The 27,883-nt window shown below is 56.6% G+C and overlaps 1 protein-coding gene across 4 annotated transcripts in view; it reads right to left on the minus strand.

Annotated features, from left to right (window-relative positions):
• Positions 1-10,432: 10,432 nt before the first annotated feature.
• The window catches only part of DHRS3 (dehydrogenase/reductase 3), a 40,914-nt gene continuing 23,463 nt past the window's right edge, over positions 10,433-27,883 (minus strand). For all 4 annotated transcript variants that reach the window (XM_040461741.1, XM_040461756.1, XM_040461731.1 and 1 more), the window contains 5 exons: positions 19,426-19,569; positions 18,614-18,733; positions 18,011-18,249; positions 13,347-13,472; positions 10,433-10,941 (listed from right to left, as the gene is read on the minus strand). In XM_040461741.1, coding sequence (XP_040317675.1) covers positions 10,857-10,941; positions 13,347-13,472; positions 18,011-18,249; positions 18,614-18,733; positions 19,426-19,569 — 714 coding nt within the window. In that variant the 3' untranslated portion in view covers positions 10,433-10,856. The remainder of the gene's footprint in view (positions 10,942-13,346; positions 13,473-18,010; positions 18,250-18,613; positions 18,734-19,425; positions 19,570-27,883) is intronic.

Here is a 27,883-nt window from a genome sequence, read left to right on the forward strand (position 1 = left end):
TGTCTCCTCCTTAGGATCCTGACCGCAGCTCAGATGTCACCGCCTCCGGGAAGTCTTCACTGACCGCTCCAGCCACTGTCTGATATTTGCCCCTGTGACTGGTCTGTATACTGGCCTATCTGTCCATCCACCTTCTCTCCGCTCAGCCAGCACAGGCTCCTGGCCCACCGCATTTTCTCCGTGTCCCCGGCCCCAGGCCCGGGGCCCAGCATGCAGCGGGCACTCATCCCGACGTGCCCACGGAGCGAGTGAACGCCTGGCCCCTTCCGGGCCCCGTTTGTCTCCCGGCCCTGCTTACCTGTGCGCCAGGGTCGTGCATTTCTTCCAAGCAGCAGCTATGTGTCCAGGCTGGACGGCCACGAGAGAACAGGACAGTGGGCAGAGAAGGCCTGGTGGCTGTCGTCAGGGCCCCCTCCCGCTCTTCAGCAGACTCCCCTCCTGGGGAGGGCCTTCTCGATGCCCAGGCCTTCCTCTGGCACACACGCTGTAGCCTGATGACCCGTGAGGCCGCGTCTGTCCGCGGGCCCCGGCTCAGAGAAGACTCTGCTGGCCGAGGGACATACCTGCTCGTGGCACAGAGCCCGGGGCAATGGCGGTTGCTTGGGGGACCACTTCCATGGGGAGGGCCTCTTGCCTCGCCCCCTGAAGATGGAGCTGGTCCCTTGAGGGGTGGCTCAGGCCTGAAGCAAGCCAAGAGAAGGAGGTCCGGGTAGAGGGTCCTGCCCTAAACCTGTGGGGCCATTTTCAGGGAAGACAGCCTCGGCCCCGCCCCAGTAGTCCCCGGCTCCATCAGGGGCAGGTGCCGGCTGGGCCAAAATCGTGGGACCCACCCAGGGAGAGGGCACCGGGTGAGGGGAGAGGAGGGCAGGGGTCAGATCCCCAAGTTTCTGAATGAGGTGTCGGCAGCCCTGCGTTGGGCCTGTGGCCTGGGAGCCTGGGGGCTCTGTCCCAACCTGCTCTCCTGGGGTTGGTGGTGCTGGTGGCTGGGGGGAAGACGCAGGTGACAACCCCCCCGGGGAGGTGACAGCCACGGGGCGGGAGTTGCTGCCACCTGAGTGGGTGTGGAGCAGGTTAGCTGGGTGAAAAGTTCACCGAGAGGGGAGATGTCTGTTTCCCTCGCTTAATTTATCCACTATTTGGCTAACCTTGCTCTGAACCCAGGCCCCGAGACCCCTTCCTCTCTCCCCCGCCTCCCCACTGGGCTCCCCAGCCCCCCGCCGCCAGACCTCCCGCCCCGGGGGGCCGAGAGGCGGGGGACATGCTGGCCTTGAAGAGGCCTCAGCCCGCGGGCCGCCCTGGGGGATCGGAGGCCGGCTGCCCGGCCAGGCAGTTTATTTATGACCCGAACCTTCCCATCCTTAGTAACCAAAATAAAGTCCGGTTGCTGTCGAGGTCCAGGCTCCCAAACGCCAGCCGTGGGCCGAGCGAGCGCTCAGAAGGCGCCCCACCCCGCCCGCCTCTGCCAAGACACTGACCTTTCCTTCGGGGGCCATCTGTCATCCTGGCCCCGGGCAGGAGCCGGACGCATGGACCAGCTGGCCGAGAAGAGGCCAGCCTCCTTCCCTGGCCCGGGGGTGGCCCGGCCTTCAGTCTGTGGCGGCCTCCCCGGGGCCGGACGTCCAGACCTGCCTCGTCTTAGCCTCTTATTCCAGTCATGTGGGGGTGGGGGGAGGGGGCAGGGATGAGTGTGATGGGGGAGGGGAGGGGACAGGCATAGCAGCGACAGCCACCCCTGGCACGTGAGACACGTGGTCTCCCGAAACCCACGGGGCAGCCCGGGTTACGGCAGTGGCAGAAGGGGCCGGGGCGGCCGGAGCCACCTCCGTCGTCCTGGGAGTTGTCAGCGGCCCGACCGGCCAGCGTGGCGGTCCCCACGCTCACCTTGTCCCCCCTTTCCACTCACCAAATCCCTTTCCGAAACTACGAAAGTGGCACGTGTGGCAGCCTCCAGGGACAACACGAGGACGCGCAAAGAAGGCACAAAGCGCTTCCTCCACTGGGTCCTTGGAAGCGGACCGCGTGCAGACGCGGTGTGGGGGGCTGGTGGGGGGGACGAGTGTGCAGTCCTAGGATCCCTCTGTGCACGGCACTGGGCAGCTGTTGGCCACAGCCCTGGGGTGGGGGCAGCCGCCAGGCCCCATGATGCCACCGAAAGCGAACTCCCTGATCTGTCACACCCACCCCTCTCCGCTCAGGGTCACCACCCTCTCTCATCTGGATTACCCAACTGCCCCCCACCTTCCACCCCTGGCCCCACCATCGGTTCCCTCTGGATCCACAAGGACCTTCCTAAAAGGCAAGGCTGATCCTGTCACTGTCCTTGGGAGGAGAGCGCAGATCCTCCCCCGGGCCCATCACAGCCTCACAGCCTCTCCAGAGCTCAGAGGGCCAGCGGCTGGCACACCCCTCCCCGAGAGCTGCTCCAACCTTCTTTCATGGCCTCGGACACTCCTCTAGCCGGGCCTTTGCTCTCTGCTCCTCCCGGCGGGGCCCCCCCGCGGCCTCAGCTGACAAATCACCTCTCTGGAAGGCCCCCCCTCCACACACATCCACAGGGCACATCTACGTCGTCAGCACCCCAGCCAGGCCCCTCTTCCCCGATGGGCCGCCAGCTCAGTGAGGGCCAGCCCTGCCTGTTAAGTTCACGGCTGCCACCGCCCGCCGCCTGGAGCCCCAGCGCCCGACCCCTGGTGGGCCTTTCAGAACTACTAGAAGCTGAGTGACACTGAGCGAGCAGGGCCAGGCCGGGTGCCCATTCGCACATTTCCTGGATCCCTGCATTCCAGGGCCACAGGCCCCTGGCTTTCGGAGGGAACCACTGGCCCCCAAAGTCCTCTAGCTCCTGCCGGAGGCCAGGGAGCCAGCTCTGGCCTTCCCCCTGCCGTCTTCTCTGCCCAGCTGGGGCCGTGGTGTAAGGAAGGCCGAGCCAGAGTGGGGCGGTGGTGAGCCCAGGAGATCTCCCCGTGTTCTGCAGGGCAGCCCCCAGGAAAGACTGCCAGATACGGCCGGTCGGCTGCCAAGCACTTTGAGGGCCAACTGCCCACCGGGGTGCCTGCTGACTGCCCGTCAGACGGGGCCAGAGGTCGGCAGGGGGCCGCCAACCATCTGTCACCACACTGGCCAACTGTCAGTCAGGAGAGGCCCCGGTCCTGCTCTGGGAACTCAGTACTGCCCGTGGGGCATGGCCAGCGGCATGTCAGGGAGCCCACCACTGGTCACTCTGGTGACGGCTGCTTTTGTTACCTAGAACCCTTTCTCCTTTCTCCTGGCTGGGGCACCCCACCGGACTTCTGGGGACCCAACGCCATCCCAACTCCAGTCCACGTGTTTTAACGGGCTTGATTCCCTTCCAAGCTGCCAGGACAGACGGCAGGTCTCAGGACCAGCCAATCAGAGCATTGCATTCCTCTGGCTGTTGTGATTGGGTCACAGTGGACATGTGACTCAAGTCAAGCCAACTATCACCAGTCAGAACTAACTCCGATTGACTGGGAAGATCCAGGCTCTTTCCTCTGCTGCCCTTGAGCCTGGGAGGGGGTAAGGCTGGAGCTGAGCAATCACCTTGCGGTCACTAGAACAAGATGTTTGGGAGCAAAGCCAGCCCAGAGGATGTGGAACTGAAGGTCCTGATGGTCCTGGAAACATCGCTGGAACCCCTGGATCCAGCCATACCTGAAATCACCTATCACTGGGCTTTCTGATTACGTGAACCAATAAATCCCCCCTTTTGCCTAAACAAGAATCATTGTGGATGGGACTCACTCAGGGAGTCTGCCAGTGTCCCATGGAAGGCCATCTGCCGGTCAGGGCACCAGCTCTTGTCTGAAGTCCAGGGTGGTCCCAGGGGACCTCCTGACTAGCAACCAGAGGCATACAGAGGTTCTACTTGTGGTTTGCCTGCTCCTGGCAGCTGAGGCGTGGCCCTGTGATCACCACCCCACCAATCAGATGCTTTCTCGGCCTTTCACTCAAATAAGTGACGCACAGAAGTGGGTGGAGGGATTCTCTTCAGTGCTGGCCGCAGCGGGGAGGGTACAGATGAGGAAACTGAGGCTCTGGCAGGTTACGTGACCTGCCACACAGAGCCAGGACTCAGATTTGGCTGCCTCCAAAGTCGAGCCTCAGCCCTTCTCTGCGTCCAGCCCTGGCTCCTGGTTAAGTCAGCTCCCCAGGCTGTCAGCGGGCCCTCAGCCAGGGGGGGACCCCGGATGGCTGAGAAAAATGTGGGCTGGGCCAGAACCCCCCTGCCCACCCCCCTGTCATAGTCCACTGCCACAGGGAGTCCAGGGTGGGGTTTGGGGACCTTTTGCCTCCTGTCAACACGCCAGGGTCGCAGAAGCTGACGTGCCCACAGCTAGCCCCGGGGTTGGGCTCTGCGCGTGGTCCCCAGTGTGACCTCCCCAGCCAGGATTCAGTTACATCACAGCGGCAGCTAGGGAACAAACACAGCTTGTGTCTTCCTCCAAGTGCTTATTTCCTTTGTCTTGTGAACATTGAAAAATGAAAGGAATGATAAGGATTTGGGGGCGGGGGGGGGGGAGCAGCCCGGAAAATTCTGCAGCGTTGGCGGAACTCACCAAGAGGGCGGCGTGAGGGAGTTTTCAAACCGAGTCCAGAGGCAGAGAAACTCAAGTGTGATGCAGGCGGCCGGAGGGGCCCAAAGCCTCCTGGATTCCCGGCTCCTGCCTGTGGGTTAAGGGTCCACCCTGGGACGGCAGCTTCCCATCCGCTTCTGGAGCCGGCCTGTCCGTGGTCAGGCCGCTGAACCCCCCCCCCCCGGGGCCTCCTCTGCCAGCCAGTGCCCGTAGCGCCAGCTCCCGATGCTGTGGCCCGCGATGGGAACGAAACAAGAAAATGTGTGCAGACACGGGGGGGCGGTCAGCTCCTCGGGGGGCATTTGCGGCATCACCTCTGGCTGTCACGACCAGGAGGGTGAGGCGCCTGGCATCTAGTGAGTAGAGACCAGGGATGCCGCAGAACAGTCTGCAATGCACAGGACGGTCCCCCGCAGAGAAGTGTCCCCGACCGACCGAAACGTCAGCAGGGCCTCGGTGAGAAACACTGAGCCCCTGAACGTAGCGCCCTGAACGTCGAATGGTAAATGTTGGTTTTACGATGCAGGGGCCCATCTGGAGTACAAGGGGAGGTGGATGGGAGAACGGGGTGTGCCGTGAGAAGGCAGCACGCCGACGGTGGCTGCCTCTGACAAAGGCTCCGTCCCTCTTCATCCAGACGGCAAATATTTACCACGCCACGCACTCCTCCAGGTGCTGAGCCGGCGTGGACCGGCCCAGGTGCTCACGGAGCGTCCGGTCTGGAGGGGAAGAGACTCAGCCCGACAGAGCCAGTAAACAGAAATGGCCCGGAAGATCCTTCGAGGGTGAGGACTGGGTAAACAGGCCGCAGTAGACGCATGCCACGCAAGAGTTTTCAGCCGTGAAAAGGCACCGACGCCCCGCGCGACTGCAGGGTGAGCCCCGAACGCGTTTGCTGAGTGAAAGAAGCCAGACGGAAAGGCCACATCCTGCACACACGTTCCCAAAGATGTTTGCGGTGGGGGCTGCATAACCCCATGCATGTATCACGGGCCACTGAATTGTATACTTCGAGCAGGTGAATCTCCATACAGCCGTTACACGTGGAAACATTAACGACGGCCCCTGCCCACCTCCGATCTGGTGAGACAGGCAATGAACGAAGTCAGGGCGAGGCTGATATGGGGGGCAGCCCAGGCCACCGTGGCCAGGGAGGGCGCCTCCCGGGAGGGCAGGTTCGCGCGTGCTGGAGAAGGGGCTGTGGGCCTGGCTACGTGGGCGGGACCAGGTAACCTTTAGCGACCCGGCGTCTAGGCTTCGGGGCCCTGCAGAAATACTCCCTCGCAGCTGCTTCCATCCAGGGAAGTCAGTGACCCCGGGGTCACACAGCTGCGCACTGGTCGCCAGGCCGCCCCGCACGGGCTTCCCCAGCCAGCTAGTGTGGGATGGGGGCCCTGCCTCCGAGGCCTGCCGTCCACCCAAGGGGATCCACGTGCTGAGAGCGGCTCCCTAGGAGGGCAGGGCCCATCGAGTCACACCTGGCAATGCCTTCCCAGGGGACTTCTGTGGTTATTTTCTTCCTGAGCCCCGGAGAGACTTGGGTACAAAGGGCCTGCCCAGAGCCAAGCATGGTGGGTGGTGGGGGGTGGGTGGGGGGTGGGGGGGCAGGGGGGGAGGCGGGGGGTTGCCAGACTCCCCGGCCCTGCCCGCTGTGTCCTGGAAGATGGCAGAACCCCCTCCGATGTAGCATTTCTCTGTCTGACCCCTTTGCTCTGCCCTCCCCACGGGCCCCCCGGCCCCTGCACCTACCGCCCACGTTGGGGTCTCCTGAGCTCCAGCTTCGTTCCGCCCCAGCCTCGGAGGAGCTATAACCGGGCCTCAGGGCAGGCTGCTGTCACAGGTCAGGCTGGGCCACACCAAGACGGTGTGGTGTCCCGAGGGGCAGTTCGGTCTTGGCTAGGAGCTGTGGGAGCCAGCAGCATCACATTATCCCCCTCCCAAAGTTCCCAGAACCTCTGCACTGGACACTCATCCCTGCCCAGGAGGCAGGAACATCTTGTCCCTTCCGCAGGACAGGAAAGGTGACCTCACATGCAGGAAGGAGAAGAGCCAGTGGAACTCCAGTCTGGATCCTTCCCTGAAAATACTGGGGCCTCCTGATGCTTGGGGAGCCTCGGGCCATGGTGGGCTGGGAGAAGCTGGGTACTCAGGGATCTGCCGGTTTCCTGGAAGCTGAGGACCTCGGGGCAGGGTGGGGGGGAGGCATGGGAGGTGAGAGGGGCAGTGGCCCCCAGGCCCAGGCTCTGTTCCACAGCACACAGTTTAGGAGGAAAAGTGTGTTAACGAATGTTGGTAAACTGAATCCTAGTATGAGGGCCCTACTGGAGGGGAACACAGAGTGACTGGGGTGCCCACAGGCGGTTCCCAGCCTTCTTTCTGTGCCGACGGACACCGTCGTCACCCCCTGCTTTGCTCGAAGTCAGGAGTGACTGCATATTGATGTTCTCTTCACAAACATAGACCTCTGGGCTCTTATTAATGGTCCCCTTTCTGAAAATCAGAGAAGCCTCCTCAGTGGGAGAAGTTCCAGATGCACGATGGTGGAGGGACAGCACCCCACAGCGGCCCCTCCCTGACCCTGGGCCCCCGTCCTCCCACCTGTAAGCATTTTGTTCCCTCTGTGCTGCACGGCACTCAGGCAGCAGGATTCATTTATTTGTAACCTGGTTCCCTTTTTTGTCCCCCATCACACTGGGACATCTCCAGGGGCATGATGAGAAGGGCTCAGAAGGGGGACAATCTGGGGTAGGGCTGAGCCCGTGGTCAGCCCAGGAGCTTTCTGTCATCCCGGTCCCTTCCGGCCATTGGTTTGGCCCGAGAAGAAGAGACTCCACTTCTCAAATCGTTGTGGCCTTAGGAGCGGGGCTGTGGCCACAGGATTCAACTCTTGGCCACTCGCCAGGCCAGATAACCAGGTCCCTGGAACCCTGCCAGGATGGGCTCGGGTCTGGCGCCTCCCTGGGCCTGGTGCCCACCTCCCCTCTGATTCTCTTTGGAGATAGGGAGGGGCCCCCGGCATGACAACTAGGTCATTTCCCAGGGCCTGAGCCTCCCCTGCAGGGTTGGCATGCCCTGTCCTGCCCCTCGGGGGTCAGGAAGTCAGAGTTCAGTGTTTGTCACTCTCATTGGCTTGGCTAAGCTCAGGGACAGAATTAGATCTCCTCCCTCACGCTCAAGGCTTTCCAAGCACCCAGACCATTCTGGGGGAGGGACCAGGATAGGGCCTCCTGGGAATCTGCCCAAGGCTTTTTCCCTGGTTCCTCTGGGAAGAGATCCAGAGAAAGACTGAAAAGTGTCCCAGCAGAGAGGGAGGGGTCGGGGTGGGACCAGGCCCTGCCTGGCTGTCAGGAGAAGCCCCGGGGGCTCTGGGAAGATGTGAGGTCCCACTGCAGCCAAGCCAATTCCATTCTCACGAAGCCCTTGTCGGGCGGGATGGGGGGCAGGGGGCGGTGCTGGCTGGCCCTGTCACTCCCAGAGTCCACTCAGACCCGTGGGATCCTCACTGTGTTCCTGGCCTGCAGGTCACATGCAATTTCGTGGAAACTTCAGGAGTCCGATTCCCTCCAAAAGGTTGGCCTGGAGCCAGCTGTAACCTCAGAAATCTTGCCACTCAAGGATGATCACAAAAGGGGCAATTGAACTGGACACTCACTAGCTCAGTAGACAGGATCCCCACTTCTTCCTCCTCATCCATCCCTGCCCACGAAGATGTGCCCCCCACCTGGAACCTTTCTCCTGTGAGAGCCAGTGACAGACATCTGGCTGTGGTTCTGGGACAGCAGAGGGGGCAGGCCAAGCCCATGGACATTCCGAGACTGACCTCACTGGGCTGGCAAGGGTACCAGGGGGACACCGTTAGCAGCTTTCTCCCCACCCCTCCCCCTGACTTTGTGACACATGTCCTCAAGCACCAAAATGAAGGTGATGAGTCTCTTGCCGGTGTGACAGGTCTTGTAGCTCAGAGCCAGGTTCAAATTCTGCCTCTGGTCTTTACCAGCCCTACGAACCCGGGCACGCGATCTCCCTGCTCCGAGCCTGTTTTCTCGCCTACAAAACGATCTTTCCAAAACCACCCCCACCAAAAGGCCAATGCTTCTTTGGGGCTCCGCTCAGGGCCCGGTGTGAAGCACTGAGAGGCCACCACATCCCTGGGCGGCATCTATCGGCTTCCCTCCATCCCCTGCCTACATTTCACTTTTTCCTTATGTTCTACGGACGACTTCCACGGCGTGGCACATGGCATAATAGTTCAAAATTATGGACCACTCTTCCAGGGGGATTGTATGGCCAGCCACACCCACGGCCGTCTGGACCACGTGACCTGTTCTGGCCAATGAGCTGTGAGCGGAAGTGACATCCCCTGTTTCCAGGCAGAAACTTTCAGAGCCGATGCCGGGTGGCCAGGCGTGTCTACTACTTTTGCCATAAGACATCATCCCAGATGTTGGCTCCTCTCTTGGCCAGGCTCCCAGCGCAAAGAGGACACAGAGCAGAGCTGTAGCCACCCTTGAAGGACAAGTGGCAATCCTAAGACAAGCCTCCGTTGTTGAAGGGATGACACCTGGGGTCATATCTTGGCTGATACACATTGTGGCTGCTGGAAGGGCTTCCCGAGAGCTGCTGCCTGGTGCAATGGATGATTCACCGTTAGAATGTGATGCCCTTGACTTGGCGGCCACTTGGCAGGTACTACACGAGCAGCGGATGTGACCATGACTTGGCGTTTCTGCACACAGATCTGACAACAGCCTGAGCTCCGAGATTAATCTGCTAACGTGAGTTGTGTGGAAACGCTGGCCTTACACAGTACGTGGGAGGCTCTTCCATTGGATTGGTGGCCTGTGACCGTCTTCACCTCTGGGGAACCACTGCCTGTTCCCCTCCCTGCTCCTGGCCACCCCCCAGCAAGAGCCGTGTGCACGGAGGCCATTGTTCACCTGTGCCCCTGCCAAGGTCAGGTTTACTAAGCTTGCTGCAGCAGGGAAGAGCATACACCAGGCGAACCAGGGGGCGTCTCTCCCCACATCTCCTTGGCTGTGATTTTCCCCGTTGACTGAGCCCGGGTCTGTTGTGCCATTCCAAACCTCCTCGTTCTTTGCCATTCCACTTCTTCTTTTAATGCTTATTTATTTTTCAAGGAGAGAGAGACAGAGCGTGACCAGGGGAGGGGCAGAGAGAGAGGGAGACACAGAATCCGAAGCGGGCTCCAGGCTCCGAGCCATCAGTCCAGAGCCCGATGCAGGGCTCAAACCCACAAACTGTGAGATCATGACCTGAGGCGAAGTCGGACGCTTAACCGACTGAGCCATCCGGGTGCCCCTTTGCTATTTCACGTCTATCCCCTGAGGTCCAATCTGGGTCAGGGGCCTGTAGCACCCTCCTAATACTGGTCTTAATGATGGTGGTCTTCAGAATGTCGGCCTCTCAGCAACATTGCCCTCTCAGTACCCAGTCATGCTCAGTAGACAGTGGGTACTCACTAAGGACTGGTTCTCTCCTGAGTTGGTTGCTTTGTGCTGGTGGGGCTGTGGCAGAGCAGAGGGCAGCTCTCCGCAGACCAGTTCGTCAAGGTCGTATCAGGGAACTGGATGGGGGTGCAACGTGTCCCCCAACTCATGGCTGTTGGGAGGGGCCTGGCAGAAGCCCCAAGGAACCGTGTACCCCAGGCTCGGGCTCCAATACCTTTCGCCACCTCTGCCCTCTTCTCACCCGCTCCACTCCTAGCAGCTGGGGACCCCAAGCAGAACAACTGTCTCTTAAAGATGGGGTTTTGTGGTGGGGATCAGTCCCTTCCCAAATGGCAAGGACCAGGGGTTCAGGGATTTCAGCAAAAGAACTCGCAAAAACGATGTCTTTATTTATCATTCCTGCCATACAACCAGTTTGCACAAGCTGAGGATGGGTGGATTTTGCAAAGAAAAGAGCATCTGGGTATAGACCCTCCTGGAAACAGTCTAAACACACTGCTAAGGCTGGTTAGACTCGAGAAGCAATTTAACAATAAACTCTACAGAATTAGACATGTATGAAAGTGTCAAGGTGGCTGCTGGCTGGTTTCTTGCCTCCCCATGGGGGTCAGAGTTACGCCCATCAGTCCTGTGCAAAGGTCCTGGGGCTGGCCTGGGGGTTCACCCGGATTCTTCCTGGGGACAGGAACAGTCCCACTCACCCAGCAGAAGTGTGCCAAGGGACAGGCGCATGGGGGTGTGCCATGGCCCCCTCAGGTTCCGTGGCTTTCAAGCATGTCTCTGCATCCTGCCTCTATGTCCTCCCTTTGAAAGTGTTCATGCAGGTATAGGTTCCTGAGAATTTGTGGATCTCCTCCAGTGCAGCCTGTGGTAGTATGCTGGGGGAGTGGGGAGGGAGAAAAGAAGAGGGTCAGTGGGGGCACCAGCCACCAGGTCATAGTAGAGCAATGGTTCCCATAAGCTGCCCCAGCCCTCTCTCCAAGCCACAAGGAAGGGCTTTCAAGTAAGTGGATAAACAATGTTTCCGAGGTAAAGGTAAAGGTGGCTGGTAGAAACAAACTTTCAAAACCACATTCTTAGCATTTTGGAGCCAATAGGTATCTGGGAGATCAATTCCCTCCACGAGCCACTCATTCAACAAATATTTGCTGTGTGGGATTGAGGAGTTAGGCAGTTACCACCTCCTCCAGGGAAACTTCCCAGATTCACCCCCAGGCCTCTCCTTGGGCTTCCCAAGCCCCTGTGCTTCCCCAGCGGGCCCTGGGGTGGGGGTCCTCGCTGTTTCCTTAGCAAACCCATGCCTGAAGATACCTCATCTCTGATCCTGGCCTGCAGTGTGGGGCTTGGCATAGAGAGGGCCCCAGTCCATTTGCTGAATCAAGTTGAAGGGCCCTGGACCACCCCAGGTGCGGGATGGGAAAGGCTCACTTCCAGCCAGAGCAATTTGGAAGTCTCCCTGGGGGCGTGGTTGTTCTGGAGTTGAGCTTGTAAAGGTTTCTCTTGGGGAAAGTGACAAGGGGGTGCAGTGCAGGGGTTGGGGGTGGGAGGTGGAAAACTAGTGGAAGATAGAACAGGAAATGTAGGCTGTGGGCTTACTGTGGAAAGCACTGAGATGTTCTAGACAAACCAGCTTTTTCCTAGAATGTTCAGAAAGGCTTCTAAGAAGCTCCCCAAGGGGGGGGGGGGATGGCAGCCCCATCCTGGTGAGGACATGAGGCTCTACCCTCCTAGGGGCTCCCAGAGGCAGCCAAGGGCATGTCAGAGCCTCAGTCAGGATGGACTAAGGGAGGCAAAGATGTGGCCCGATGAGGAAGCTTCTGGGCCCGCGGCTGGAGCCAATCCTCAGCTGTAGACACACAGCCAGAGGGGAGCCCGCGTTCCTGGGAGCTGATGTCTGATGAAGGTACTCGGGCGCTTCACTTCCCGGAAAGGCCTTTCAGGTCAGAGGGGTCGGTGAGCTGGGGGTTTGAGGCGGCAGATGGCTGGAGGCCCAGAGGAACCAGGGCCCACGGTCGCTGGGGCTCCAGGGTCGAAGCTCTCCCTGACGCCCTGTGTTCTGCTGGGCACCTAGAATGGCCCCTTCATTGTGGGACCAGGATGGGCAGGGTGTGCTGCTCAAAGTCTAGAAAGTTCTAGGAAATGTGATGCTGGGCCAATTCTGAAGGAGGATGATCTCTTCTTGAAAGCCTACCTCCTGAGGTAGTCTGTTCTGGTACCTCCCACCTGACTAGTCCTGGGGCGTTTCTGTGAGTCCCAAACATTGCAAACCCTGTTTCCCCCCCATTAGATTGAACCTTCCTGAACACGGGGGCCAAGTATTGGTCTCGGGAACAATGGTTCTCAAAGTGTGGCCCAGGAACCTTTGGGGGGGGGTGCCCAAAATCTCTTCAGAGGTTCAACTGGTTTTGTAATAACCCCAAGACATATTTGCCTTCACACGCTCTTCTCTCACAGCGTGCAGCTGAGTTTTCTGGAGGCTCCGTGACATGTGACATCATAGCCGATTAAAATCAGAAGCAGATATAAGAAATCCAGTTGTCTTCAATTAAGTCAGGCAATAGAGAAAGAACTTCCCCAAAATGCAAAACAACACCATTCTTCCTACTCCATATTTTTTGGAAAATACACATTTTATAAAAATATCATATTCGGGGCACCTGGGTGGCGCAGTCGGTTAAGCGTCCGACTTCAGCCAGGTCACGATCTTGCGGTCTGTGAGTTTGAGCCCCGCGTCGGGCTCTGGGCTGATGGCTCGGAGCCTGGAGCCTGTTTCCGATTCTGTGTCTCCCTCTCTCTCTGCCCCTCCCCCGTTCATGCTCTGTCTCTGTCTGTCCCAAAAATAAATAAAAAACGTTGAAAAAAATTTTTTTAAATATCATATTTATAACAAGGTATGGATTTATTACCGCTGCCTATCAATCAATCAATATTTTAAATCTAAACACATACATAAATGTTGTAACAATTTTTCTCAGTTTTAATTTCTCATACAGTTACTAATAACAGATACGACACATCAAAAAAGGTCCCTGGGTTCTTCTAATTGTTAAGATCGTAAAGGAGTCCTGAGACCAACGCTTTTGAGAACCACTGCTCCCTACGAAGTGTGGGAAGTCCCTGGGACACAGGTCACCACCGCTGGTTTTCCTGCCCACAGCAGACATGAGTAATCGATCACATGTGTATTTTCTCCTCCTGCCGCCTCTTCCCCGCCAGCATTCACCAGCGGAAGGGGAAACAGCCAGCGTGAACGTGACCCAGAACTTTCTCCCCCAGCCCGTACCTTTTCAAGATAATGAGGGCATGCATCGTCCACGGGAGAAGGAGGAGGGCCTGATTCAGCTGCACGGCTTCCACCGTCCTCCGGGCCACAGTCTCCGGCTTCAGCGGAGGGAAGAGGTTGGGGAACCTGGTACAGGAAGAGACAATATGGGTTTCTCCCAGAGAAGCACGCACTTCTGCTGACCATCTCTGTGGCTAACATCCGCGGGCCGTCCCTCTGGCTTTTCCTGTTTGGGAGACTCGAGTCCCCTTTGGAATATTCTCCCCGCCCCTGCCTGCTTCCCCAGAAATGTCGGGAGTTCCTCCTTCCCCTTCTTCCCAGTGGGTCTCGCCTGGAGAATGGAGGTCTTGTAGCCCACCCCCTGGGAACCATTCTTCAAAATGCTTCCTTTGAAATGTCTTTTCAAATGTCACCCAGGGGCGCCCGGGTGGCTCAGTCGGTCAGGCATCCCACTCTTGATTTTGGTTCAGGTCATGATCTCACGGTCATGAGCTCGAGCCCCATGTTGGGATCTGCAGTGACAGTGTGGAGCCTGCTTGGGATTCTCTCCTTCTCTCTGCCCCTCCCCTGCGCGCGCGCTCTCTCTCTCGCAAGATAAATAAACATTAAAAAAAGTACTAACATGTCACTCAGATCCTGCTGCTGCCTGGCTCAGACCCTCTTCCAGCACTGTCCTGGGCCCTGCCCATTGCCTGACCTCTCTCCCTTGTCACTCTGCTCCTGAAATCCAGGCCAACCTTTCTGTTTCTGTCGCTTCAGCTCCCTGCCATCTCAGGGCCTTTCGCCAGCTGTCCCACCAGGGAGGGTTCTCGGCCCATCCTCTCTGGGTGGCCTCTGATCTCCTCCCCCTGCTAATTTCCTTGACCGCATTTACCACGTGGCCTTGCCTGTCTGCTTGTTTGCTTGTCCGTGGCCTGTTTCCCCTGTCAGACCGTGAGTGCCACAAGGGCAGAGGTCTGGTCGGTCTTGCTCCCTGTTTTAGCCCCCGGTGTGCACTGCCTGGCATATAGTGGGTGTTCAATAAACGCTTCGCTGAACCGATGAACCCGGAACAACTTGCTGCTCCCCGAATGTGCCCTGCTCGGCCCATCTGGAGGTGGGGGTCTGCTGGGAATGCCCTTCTCTGCCCTGCTTGCCGGTCCCCTCCTTGATTCATTGATTCACTGAGCTGGTCAAACGTTTACAGAGTGCCTTCCACGGGGTTGGTAAATGAATGAATGATTGAATAAGCGGGCACCAGGGAGCTTTCTCGTGCCTGTTCAGAGGCCTCTAACCTGAGCCCCGCACAGTGACGATGCTCCCTGTCAGGTCTGAGCTAAATCCAACAAGCACCATTTGCTCCAATTCATAGAGAAGGGAGCTGAGGCTCTGGGGAGATGGTAGGGCCCTAAGGGCTCAAGCCAGGCCAGCATGAGCCCCGGGCCAAATCTCTGTCCCCCTCCTCACTTGCAGCTTGTCCTCCCATCCTTGGTGGGCCTGTAGGCGCAGGGCTGACCTTGATCCCATGAAGGGCTTGTGCTCAGGTACCAGGAGCACTTAGGGTGATGAATCTCTTGGAGCTGATGTCACCTTGGGCAAAGGCAACTCTTGGGACCCCAGCACGGGCCCGGTTGGTCTCAGAGAACCCGTGGATCTCCCCCCACACCCTCCTGGCCACGAGCTTCCTCTGCTATCTTAACGTGCAGCTAAGGTGCTCACAGCCCTGCAGTCTGGAAGGACGGCCACCGGGAGCCTGCAGAGATGAATGTGTTGACGAGCCCTATAGACATGGCGGACAGTCTGGTTTTCCAGCCATGACCAGGGCCCGGCCTACTTGCTATGCAGGGGAAGGGAAGACAGGATGGATAGGGCCAAGCTCTGTGGGGACAGGGGGGCCCTTCCTAGCAAGACCCCTGCAGGGGAGCCTGACAGAGGAGGCCGGTGCGTCTGCTGGAGGGACTTTCTCCTTTCCCTCCTGGTGGGTGAGATGGGTATATAGGGAGCTATGACTCCCACGGAGGCCGTGCAGACTTGCAGAATAAGCGAGTTCGGCCCATGTCCATCTGTGTGGCCCTGGGCAAGTAGCTTCGCTCCTCTGAGCCTCAGTTCCCACGTCTGTGAAGTGCAGACAAGAGCTCCCTCACGGGGTTGCTGAGGGCCACGTGTAGCAGCGTTTGTGAAGTGGCTGTTGCGGCTGGGACATGGAACAAGATCAATAAATAGCAACTTGCAAACAACAGCACCTACATGGCCGTTCTTGCCAGAAAACCCATCAGTTTTGTCCTAAACATCTGTCTCTACCTCCCTTTAACGCTGGGAAGCTGTTAATCATGGTTGGACAGGAAACCAATGCTTCTCTTCTTTCTTTCTTTCTTTCTTTCTTTCTTTCTTTCTTTCTTTCTTTTCTTTTAGGGAATGGAAGTTGTTTACACATCAGTCATCCTTTTATGACCCTTCCCCCAAACCTCGGGGCTCACCTGCACAACCACAGGTAACTAACATTCCCCTAGTGCTTACTACGTGCCAGGCAGGCTAGGTGAGTCACATCTAGGAGCTCAGCTAAGCCGTGAAGAAGGGTACACTTTCAATCCCTTCTTAAAGATGAAACCAAGGCATAGAAAAACTGAGTCACCTGTCCAAGGTCACACACAGCTGTGATTTGGTCCTTGGCTGTTTGGGCCCAACCTCTGAACCACTGTAGAAAAATGTCGCCTTTCCTTGAAGTGATAGAGAGGAAACGGCCAGAAGATGAGACAGGAACACCACGCGAGAGGTCTGCTGATGTCCTGCCTACTTCTGTGCCCTGGAGCCCACCTGAAACCCAGGATTGCCCCTGCTGCTCTTCCGTCCAATAGGCATTTACTGAGCACCTCCTGTATACCCAGAAGAAAAGAAACCGGCCCAAAGTGGTATGGGGGGGCCGGCAAGCCAATTGGGAACATCAACGGTCATTAATCCCACCTCCTCTAAATACAGAATCCGTGATCATCTGCATGTGAGTCAGGTGGAAATGTGGATTTCCGTGGCACACGAAAGGTATGATCTGATAGGAAGATTAATCACATCTGCGTTCATGGAGATGTTCACTGTGAGTTAAGGACAAAAAGAGCAGCCGTTCATTACTGAACATCTAGCATGCCGGGCTTTGCACCAGATGCCTCACATGTATTATTTGTAATCCTCCCAAAGATCCCCGAGGGAAATATTATTTCCACTGTTTTACAGATGAGCAAAGTAAAGCCTACAGAGGTAGCAAGACTGGCTCAAGATTTCACAAGTGTAGAGAAGGAGGGATGACCAAACCAGTCTCAGTAATAACAACCAAGGGGGGCCGAGTGATTCCCACATGGCTCGTGCTGTGCTAAATGCTTTCCACCAGCTGTCTCATCAAATTCTCACGGTGAACCTCCATGCCATCTTCGTGTGTGGAAGAACCTGTTGTGTATAATTTAGAAGGTAAATCTGTTATTATATGCTGCATTGCAAAAGCAAGGAAAGTAGCTGTTGGATAATTCCCCATCGTCACCTGTCTCTAACTTTGTGCCCCTTCATGACTGTACATCATTAGAGCACCATTATTGGGGACTTACTATAGACACATGCAGTGTTCCTTGCCAGATCCCATTTTATCCTTATCATAGAACCCTAGACGTGGACATCCTCATCGTCCCGTTTTATTTTATTTTCACGTTTACTTATTTTTGAGAGAGAGAGCACGAGCAGGGAAGGGACAGAGAGACAGGGGGACAGAGGATCCAAAGTGGGCTCGATGGGGCTCTGTGCTGACAGCAGCAAGCCCGATGTGGGGCTCGAATTCGTGAGCTGTGAGATCACGACCTGAGCCAAAGTCGGGCACTCAACTGACTGAGCCACCCAGCCACCCCACTCACCTTCCTGTTTTACCGATGAGCAATGAAGGCTACAGTGGGAACTAATTGGACCCAGGGTCAGATGGTACAATACAGGTATAAGTGAGTCAGCACCACAGGTGGCTGGCTCCAAAGCATGAGCTCTCAACCAATAGTTCCCATTCCCCTGGAGTCCCATTGGCCTGGAGGACAGGGGGTTGGGCTTCAGTCTTTCTTTAAATTGAGCTATCATTTGCATACATATAATTATGCATATAATTTGCATAAAAAGTTGAATAAATCTTAAGTGTATGGCATGATTAATTTTTACCTGTGTAACTGCCACTTGGATTGGGAAGAGAGAGCATTTTAAAATATTCTAGAAAGTTCCTTTGTGCTTCCTCCCAGGCTATGTCCCCGCCCCTCCAGAGATGGCCACTATTCTAATGTCTATCACCTTGGCCTGGTTTTGCCTGTGCTAGAGTTTCATGCAGAAGGCACTCTTTGAAAGCGTCTGGCTTCTTTTGCTCAACGTAATACTTTTGAGATTGATCCATGCTGCTCATGTGTTAACTCTGTTCTCTTGGGGAGTGTTCCACTGCGAGCATGTGCACTGATACTTTGTAAGAGCTCCGTGACCTGAGAAGCAAGACCCTAAGCCACTACAGTGTCCCACGGCCTCGCACATAGAGAATCGGGTATGAGACCACAAAGCCAAACAGAAGGGGCTTCCGCGATATTTTTAAATTTTAGCTCTCTCTGTGCATACTAAGCACGTCCCTGGTCCGATCCGCTGGGGGACTTGGCTTAAGGGAGGGGAGTCCCCCGCTCACTGACCTGACCCTCATACCCTGGAACATCTCGGTGCTGGTGTGGAAGGGCAGCACGGTGGTGGCACTGACTCCTGGACAGTCCAGCAGCCCCAGGGTCAGGCTCTCCATGAAGGCGAAGGCCGAGGCTTTGGACGTGCAGTAGTCGATGGCACCAGGGATGGCAGACAGCGCCAGCACGGAGTTGAGACACACGATGTGGCCGTTCTGCAGCTCCAGCATGCGCGGCAGGAAGGCCTTGGTGGTCTGAGGGTGGGTGGGAGGTCAGCGTGGAGCTGCCGCGGGCTCCAGCGGCCCCTCTGAAACCTCTTCTGGGGAGCACGACCACCCCGGGCACGGGCACCACTCCATGACTGAGCTCTCCTGGGAGGGGAGGGGAGGGGGCCGAGGCCCGCCCACCGCAGGGCACCGAGCTCCGCATTTCTGTACGTCCAGATGTCTCCAGGGGCTGGGCGGTCATTGCTCTTATCTGGCCACCTTGCCTCTGGACATCCCCCTGGCCTGAGCCCAAGCCCCGGTGAGCCTCTCCCCACCCCCCTACAGCAGCCTGGAGGGCAGGAACACGTCACTGTCACGCCCAGGGCCGGCTGTGGCCCAGGACGGCCCTTACCCAGAACTGGCCCAGGGTGTTGATGTGCTGGGACTTGAGAAGGGCGTCATCGTCACTGTCCATCAGGCTCTTCCCGTGGACCACGGCCGCATTGTTCACCAGGATGGTGATGTCGCCCACCTGTGGGCAAGGGGGCCGCGGGGCTGTTAGGGCAGCCGGTCCCGGTGGCCTGCACCCACAGGGGCGGGGCCTGCCCCCTCAACACCGGCTGTGTGCCCCTGGACAGCCACATCATCTCTCTGAGCCTCAGTCTGGATTTGTGAGATGGAGCTGATGGCCATACCGGGGTTGATCTGAGGGTCAGAAATACTTCGTGGCACACAGCATGTTTACGATAAATGAGGTTATTGCTACACAGAAGCACTTAACATTCACCACGGGCTAGATAGCAAACAGGATGGGTTTCGCTCTTGTGGAGCTCACTGATACATTCACCGTGAACAGATGGCTGGAGTCAGGAGAAGGATCCTCCCAGAGGGCGATGGGACTTTTGCCCCCCAGAAACTCACAAGGTTTCTTCCAAAGGGGACAACAGGTGATTACTTCTGTTATGTAATCAAGCCACACACCTAATCCCTGCCCCAAAGAACACACGCGCACACACGCACACGCATGCACGTATACACTCACGCACACGGACATGCACACACAGCTTGGGCCAGCTTCCGGGACAGTCCCCAGACATGCCCCGAAAACAGCCATTTTGCCATTCGCAACGCTCTCTCCCAGGCCAGGCAGGTGAGAGAATGTTCTCTTTGGCTATTGTGTCTTGTGTCCAGCCGAACTCGGGACAGACCCTCCTGGGCACTTACCTTCTCCCGGACAGCTTTGGCCGTCTGGTATACCTCCTCCCGGTTGCCTACATCACAGATGAAGTAGTGGCACTCGGTGCCCATCTGCCGAATCTCCTCTGTCGTCTCTTTGAGGCATTTCTCAGTCCGGCCCCAGAGAACGATCTGGAAGGAGAGGATGGCAACACCAAATAGGTGGTGATTAAATGACCCATCGTAATTCAATGGTGGGCAATGGAAATTCAGCAGTTTGCCCGAGTAACTGGCAAGTCAAGTACCTAGCCTCCCCGATTGCATCCAACGACAGCACGCCAAGCACATTAACAATACGACTTTCTGAACCGAACGGACAGTTACTGAGCCCATTTACGACCAGTCGATGGATACATTATTTACAAGTCTCTCTTAATGTTTATTTATTTTTGAGAGAGAGACAGAGACAGAACATGAGTGGGGGAGGGGCAGCGAGAGAGGGAGACACAGAATGTGAAGCAGGCTCCAGGCTCTGAGCTGTCAGCACAGAGCCCGACACGGGGCCAGAACTCACAGACTGCGAGATCATGACCTGAACCGAAGACACTGAACCAACTGAGTCACCCGGGCTCCCACACACGTCTTTCTTACACATTCCTTTCCACAGGACGCCTCCCACCAACAGATTCTAGTTATCCTACACAGTTTGGAGTGACAGCACTCCTGTATGGTGTTCCAGAATGTTCTCAGGAACAAGCTGGCCTTCCCACCCAGTAGGTCTAGAGCCAGGTTTATGAGCACCAGCCTCCAGAATGGACTGGAAGGTCTTGGCCATGAGGCCCACAGAGGTGAAGCGGACTCCCCACCTAGCTGTGGTCCCACTGGGAAGGAGGGCACGAAGAGAGGCACCCAGGCTCCCACTAAGAAATGCTGCCGTCCCCACAGGCAATAAATGTGGGACCCATTGCACTAGGAGGAGACCCTGGTGGGGCCAATGAATGGACTCCTAACAGTGTTGGACAAACTTATGAATGGCTGGCCATAAAAGGCTCAGAAGAGAAGGCTGGTTCACTCTCAACCTTGACCCCAGCGAGAACAACCCACCTCCCCATGACATGATGTGTCCCTGGGTCCAGAGAGGCCCCCGTCGGTAAAAGGGAACTAAGAACCTTAATAAAATTCAGCTCTGGCAGCACAGGGCAATAGAGGCAGGGGCTGGAAGGCATCGGAAAAAGGAAGAGATGGGGTTTTCCCAGGGATTAGTCTAATGGGTTTCTATTTTCATTTCTTCCTTCTAAAATTGTCAATGAAACTCCTCCTTGAAAAATGAAACCCAACATGGTACCCAGTCTGTGAAACTAGGTTTCTTCACAAGGAAGACATTCCAGGTCCAGCCACAGATTTTTCCCTCTAGAAGAAACTAACGAGAACAGGAAGGCCGTGTTGGGTAAGCAAGCGTTTTCAAGTGAAGGCTACAGAGGTGGCTCCAATCACACCAGCCCAGAACCCGATGGATTTCTCCAGTCCGCTCTGTGACACAGTAGAGAGAAAAGTCACACAGACTAGTTGGTGGTGGGAACGGTTTTATCAACTGTAGACCTTAAAATCTCAGCACTTTCACTTAAGCAGAAAGGGTCCCAAAGGGAGTAGCTGGAGGGATACACAAAAGACCTGGTGTGCTCCCCCACCCCCAAACTTTCTGGAATGTACAAATCACCTGAATAAAGCAATGGGCTTCATCTTATTAGGAAAGGAAACAAAAAGAGCTGGTGGTCTCCGACGGACCTGCTTTTTCTACTAGTGCTTTAGATACTTTTGAAAATTTACAAAAAATGTTTATTTATTTTGAGAGAGAGAGAAAGAGAGAGAGAGAGTGGGGAGGGGCAGAGAGAGAGAGAGAATCCCAAGCAGGCTCTGTGCTATCAGCGTAGAGCCCAACATGGGGCTCGATCTCACAAACTATGAGGTCATGACCTGAGCCAAACTCAAGAGTCAGACGCCTAACCAACTGAGCCACCCAGGCGCCCCTGAAATATTTTTAAAAAGAAAATAAGACTGTTTTTTCAACCCCTGAAACATCCCTGGGAAGGCCAGTTTGAAGACCCCACCTAGTCCAACCGCTTTATTTCTTATAATTAAGTCTTAAAATACAGGAAGTGTTTTACAAGGAAGGATTCCATCAGTGGCTCTCCATGACCACAAAAGTCCTTTAAGGGCAAACGGACTGCAATTAGACAGTCTCCAAGGGACACTTTCTTGTCTATTGAACTAAAAACAGACTTGGAGTGTGTTCCTTCAGGGGAGGCAGGGAGATTCGCTTCAGGAAGAAGAAAAAAACCATCTCTTGTGGGAAGGCAATTGGGTGTAAGCATCCTCCACTCCACCAAACCTCACCCTTGCCTTATAGTCCTTGTCACCCAAGTTTCTTTCCATCCTCCCTTGTTACCCCATCTGCCTATCTGTCCATCCATCCATCCATCCATCCATCCATCTACCCACCCAATCCATTCTTCTTCCCTCCTTCCCTTCCATCCATCCATCCATCCATCCACCTCTCTTTTCTTCCTTCTACTCACCCTCTCCCACCATCCAACCACCCTCCATCTAATTCTGACTATGTCAGCCTGAGGTGAAGGGGATCTTTGGCCTCTTTTCTCCTCCCCTAGTCCCTGCTCAACCCTATCCCACCTCCAGCTCCTATGGGGAACAGGGCCACGGGGTTTGCACCGTTCCCTAGGGTCTGGCAGAAGGCAGTGCCTCTGAGGACTCTGAGAATTTCTAGACAAGTGGAAAGAGAAGGGAAGTGTAAAGCTGGGGTGGGTGTTGGCAGGTGCAGGGGTCCTAGGAGCACAAGCGAGCCCCTCAGAGGGTCTGGGGCAGTAGTACACACAGGAGGCTTGTATTCTGGGAACCTTGGGTTGCTTCTCAGCACACACAGGTGTGCATGGGGTTCCGGCAGAAGGGGCACCAGGGACTCCTGGCCAGATTAACTAATTCTTCCTGACCACCCCCTCCCCCAGTTCTCAGGTAGGGCAAGGAGGGTTGGGTCTAACCCCGCCTCCGGTCTGCCCAGGAAACCAGCCATCAGGAAACCAGGGAGGCCAGGACCGTCCATGTGGCTGGAAGAAAGCCCTGAAGAGGGAAACAGGGACTGGGGGAAAGGGGACAAAGGGAACGCTGTGTCCACTCATTTCCCGTGGGCAGGGGATACATCCAGGCGGGGCCATTTCCTTTTCGGGGTCTGTTGAGGATGCCCTGGTGGGCTGGCTTCCTCATGCTCTGTGCTCAGAGCCTCCAGCTCTCCCTGGGCACAATGACAGGGCTGCTTGCTGCCCCCCCCGCCCCCCCCCCCCAACCCCACTGGGCTGGGAGCCCCCTGAGGGCCCTCAATCCTGGCTTGTTCATTTTCACATTCTAGGGCCCAGCACGGCACATGCTGTTTGCTGGGTGAATGAATGACAGTTCACCTGCCACAGGTGGGATGGGCAGGGAGGAGGTATGAAGGCTGAGACCACCCACCCCATCCTCCTTGATGGAGCCACGAAGGTCCTAGAACCCTCAACACAGAGTCTGCTTGGACCAAGATTCAGTGAGACCCAGATTTCCCCAGTGCCTCAAAACCACCCTGGGGCTGTGCTGTGATGTGAAGAGTCAAATCTGAGGTTGAGACCCTTGAAGGGGGCAAGGGGTTACTCTCAGATGGAAAAAGAGGCTCAGGGCCATGCATGGGTGCCTCACTGGTGGCCACGGGCGGGTCCTCTGGGGATGGGAGGGCTTCACCTGTGCCTTGCTGGCTTCTCCTTCTCCAGTGCCCTGCCTGGACCCCTCTGGGGACCCAGAGTTGCTGACCAGGAAACTGGCAGATTTAGCCCAGCCGGTCTGCCCACACGGTCCCTGCCCGGAGTCAGCTGGGGGTGACTCCGGACAGCTGGCAGGACAAGAGTCCCACCCGGCGTCAGAATGGAGGAGAGGACAGGCAGGCAGGAGGCAGGGGTCTGAGAGGGGCGTGGGGTGAACAGGAGAGGAGGGGGCAGATTGACGAGCCCGTGGAACCCCAGCCGGCCTCCTCTGAATAAACTCCCAGGACAGGGAGCAGCTGGTGAGGGCCAGCGGGCCCGGGATTCACTCTTAGGCCTGGTTGATAAAATGCGGGTTCAGGGTGACTCCACACTGGCGGCCTCCCAGCCTCTCTGGGGCCAACGGTTAGCTCTTGTCCTTCAGGCTGCATGGAGGGAAGGGGACCAAGACATCCGGCCCCTCTCAGGCCACGGCCGCCCTGTCTGGCCCAGGGTCCCTGCCCTTCTCTCCCTCAAAGCTGCCCTCACCGCAGCTCCAACCAGCCTGAGCCCGAGAAGCCCCAGAGTTGAAGGCCACCGTTACCCACTTCTCACAGCTGAGGAGGCCATGAGGCCAGAGGTCGGAGGTCCGCGGGTCCAAGCCCTGCCTGCTCCCCAGGTCCCTGGCTCTGCCCCTTCGGGGCTCCCACCCAGCACGAGGTGGCTGTCTGTTTGGCTCTCTCTCCCCATCGTGAGGATGAGCGAGGAAGCTCACGGTTACAGGTTGACACTCACGCATCACATGCTGAACTTGGCCCCCAGTGTGCTGTCCTCGCCCTTTCCCATCTACATCTTGTCTCCTGGATAAACGTCATTCATTCCGAGTTCCCTGTGACCCTACCTAGTGCCCAGCACGCTGTTCTCCTTTGCTTTAAATGCCAAGCCTACTTGTGGACTCCTATTCATCCTGCAGAACCCTGCTTGAATGCCCCCTTGGTTGTGAAGCTTCTCTGGCTGCTCCTTCTATCCTTCAATAACACACAATAATCCACAATAACAACATCATGACACAACAGCCAGTATCTAGTGAGCACTTTCCATAAGCTGGGTACCCTCCGTGTGTTTTCTCCTTTCATCCTTACAATTCCATGAGTGGGTATGGTTACTCTGTCCATTCTGCAGGTGAGGCTCAGACAGGTAAAATGACTCGTCCAGGGTCACACCACTGGTGCGGTGCAGCGTGACCCAAGCCTCCCACGCCCAACTGCCAACACTGATCTTTGTGCGTGAACACCCCTGCCTCCCCCGCAAGCTTGCAAGGTCCTCTGGGGAATCCCATCCATTCTATCCATCTGGTAACCTCAGCACCCAGCAAGAGTAAAAGCCAACTAACACTGTCACATGACATTGGCCCAGGGAAGTCTCTAGAAAAAATCTGCTGGCCAGAGAACAGTGAGTGACTCTTCTCCACCCAGCCTTGCCTTCTTTGCCCAGAGATGCTTGCATGCAGGCCTGCACTTGGCATTCATTGCTGGAGTTCAGCTGCAGACAGCACAGTCCCCCTCCCCAGTGACGTGAGCTGGGTGGTCTCCGGGCGGGTCCCAGGAGGAGCACCTGTTTATAATCGGCGGCCCCGGAAAGATCTAAGTCCCTCGGAAGGTCTTTGGCAGAACAGCTCATGTCTCACAGGTCCCGTGTCTTGGAGCGAAGCGATGCTGAGTTGGTTTCCCAGAAGGAAGAAAATACCCACCAGAGACCCCAGACCATGGCAGGGAAGGGGGGTGGGTGGGAGGGTCACGGTTTTGAGGGTGCACAGCTCTCCTCCACTCTTAGCACCTCCAGCGGGAGGACGTTCATAAAAATCCATTCTCAGAGCTTCGTGTGGCCCACAAGGGGTGCGGGTTGGTGACGCTGGGAGCACGGACACGTGCTGTCCGGCGGAAGTTAAATTTTAAGCTCTCTTCCCTTTCACAGTCCTGCCTGTTTCCAAAAAGAGACCCCCTATCTTTTGAGAAGAGTGGCTGAGAACACAGGCTCAGGAGCCAGAGACTGCTGGGCTCAGTTCTCTGATCTACCCCTCAGAAGTTACACGAACTTAGACACCCACTGAACCTCTCTATAAATTAAGGTTATGAATTTCAAAGGGTGGTTGGGAAGATGAAGAAAGGACATGACAAACGCTCGTTATTATTATTATTCTTATTATTAACTCAGGAACATAAATAGATCTCTGCTCGCAGAAGATCCCACTCTCCCTCCATAAAACTGGGGTCACCGGGGTGGCAGATGCCTGGAAGACCGGGGCTTCATTGCCTTGCTTCTAGACACAGCCTCAACTGGGGCCGCACTGCAGAATCTTAGAGACCTCTCCATTTCCATCCTTCCACTCGACTTACAAGACCCTCCTTTGTCCACAGTCCTGGGCCCACGAAGGTGGAGACCAGTGTCAAAACCGTCCAAGGATTTCCCGAGACAGGTGTTCCCGCTGAGCTCCGGGAACCCTGGGGGAATCTAGCGAGGAGCCTCCAGGGCTGCTGAGGGGTGGGAGGCTTGGTAGACGGGGTCCCCGCTCCCCTCCACCCAGGTCATTCAGAGCACTGTCACTTTTATTCGTCTTCTAGAACAGCCATTTCTATACAGATTCCGTTGCTAAAAAAATAAAACGAAGTTTGAATACTACCACTCTGGATCCTTAGCCCTTTCTTCTCTGGAACGGAAGCTTTTTTTTTTTTCTAGGAATGAACCCCAACCAGCTGCCTCCAGCTCTCACCCATTGGGAGTGCTGGGCGGTCACCCCCAACAGGCAAGCAGCCCACCTTGTCTTTCAAAGACAACCCTTCAGAATCCATGACAGTGATGGGATACTCCCTCGAGACATTTCAGATTTTCTAATCTTCCCACCTCCCCCCCTTCCCCGAGAGCCCCGTTTCTGCCCTCAACATGCACCCGTTTGCACCCTGCCCTTTGCATAGCCTCTGGTTCGCTGTCTGTGTCCCCCCCGCTGATGTGTGACCCCAGCGGGTCAGAGGGGGCAAAGGCACTGGGCCTCCTCGCTGGGGGCTCAGGCCGGAGGCGGTTCCCCCTTCCTGTCCCCGTGCTGCCGAGCTGCCCGAGTGACAGGCAGGGCAGGCTCGCACTGGCTTCGCTCCCTGTTTGGGCCTGCCCAGAATGTTCTGGCTACCGCCGGCTCAGCTGTTGGAGCGGACTGTTAGGAAGCTCCTCAGATTAGATCAGGCAGCAGTGTCCTCCTCCCACGAGTCCCTGACCACAGCCTGGAGCCGGACAGAGACTTCCTCCCACCGAGGTCCGCCTGGAACTGGCCCGTGGGAGCCACGGGGAGAACCGCGAGCATCATGCGGACACCTGCTGCAGGTCCCCACCCAGCCCTCTGGCAGCTCTAGGAGGGGGGCCCCAGGCCCAATCCAAAAATGAGGAAACTGAGGCACGGAGGGGCTGTGTGATACACCTGAAATGACTCAGCTCGCAACGGTAGAGCCGGAACTCCAACCCGCTGGGTCTGATGCCCAGTCCTGTGCACTCGGCCGCCGAACTTCACCTGCAGAGCGAAGAGCCAAGTGACCCCATAAAGGGCCACATGTATGCACTGCACAGCTGTCACCGAGTGCACACCACATGACGAGGGCTGGACGGCAAGGTGTCCACCTCCCGGGAAGCCGCTGCCCTGTGGCCGTGTAGCACATGGCCCTGCTGACCAACTATGTGCCACATGGGTGACAGTGATGATCCTCAACACTTTGCGAGGCTACCGGCGGCCTTTAGAGGCTGATGTGGGAGAACAGGTGGGGACAGGACCCACTGTCCCTGAGCATAGGTCAGCACAGTGGCCGGGGCAGTCGGGGGGGGGGGGGGGTTGGGGGAAGGGGTGTGCCAGCATCCCTGGTTCTCCCAGCAGGCAAGAAGGAGAACAGGACTCACCGCTGCCACTGCTAATGTTTCTCGGGCGCTCGCTGTGTGCCAGGCCCTGCTCTAGGCACTGTAGGTGAGGTCCTCACTACTGCCCGCAGAGGGGCATAACAGCTTGACTCGTGCCCACCCTCCCCAAGAAATTACATCCAATTCCTAATCCCTGATACCCATGCGTGTGACCTTATTTGGGAAAAGGGTCTTTGCAGATGTAATGAGTTAAGGATCTTGAGATGAGATCACCCTGGATTAGGGTGGACCCTAAATCCAATGACAGGTGTCCTTATAAGAGACAGAAAAGAGACACACAGAGAAAAGAGGGGAGAGCCCTTCCAGGGGGCAGCCACGTAAGTGTGGTCCAGGAGAAAGGAAGGAAGAAGGCTAGGCCATCTTGGAGCTGGTGGAGTGGAGTCCCCAGGAGAGGGTGGCAGCATGGACAGGTTCAGGTAGAGTCCAGTTACATACTGCCCTTGACCTCTGGGACCAAGAATATGTATTTGATCCATAAGTAACATAGGGCCACTAGAGGCTTTTTTTTTTTTTTTTAAACAGTTTTAGGTTCACAGCAAGATGGAGCAGAAAGTACAGAGAGTCCCTACATCTCCCCTGCACCCCCTGAGGCACAGCCTCCCCGACTACAACATCCCCCATCAGAGTGGTACACTTGTTACAACTGATGAACCCACACTGACACGCGTAAGGTCACTATGCCTTTTCCAGAATGCCATACAGTTGGAATCACAGTATATGGTCTTTTCAGACTGGTTTCTCGCACTTAGTATATACATTTAGGGTGCCTCGTGTGT

The sequence above is a fragment of the Herpailurus yagouaroundi genome, unplaced genomic scaffold, assembly GCF_014898765.1.
Source record: "Herpailurus yagouaroundi ecotype Mexico unplaced genomic scaffold, PumYag 77, whole genome shotgun sequence".
NCBI lineage: Eukaryota > Metazoa > Chordata > Mammalia > Carnivora > Felidae > Herpailurus > Herpailurus yagouaroundi.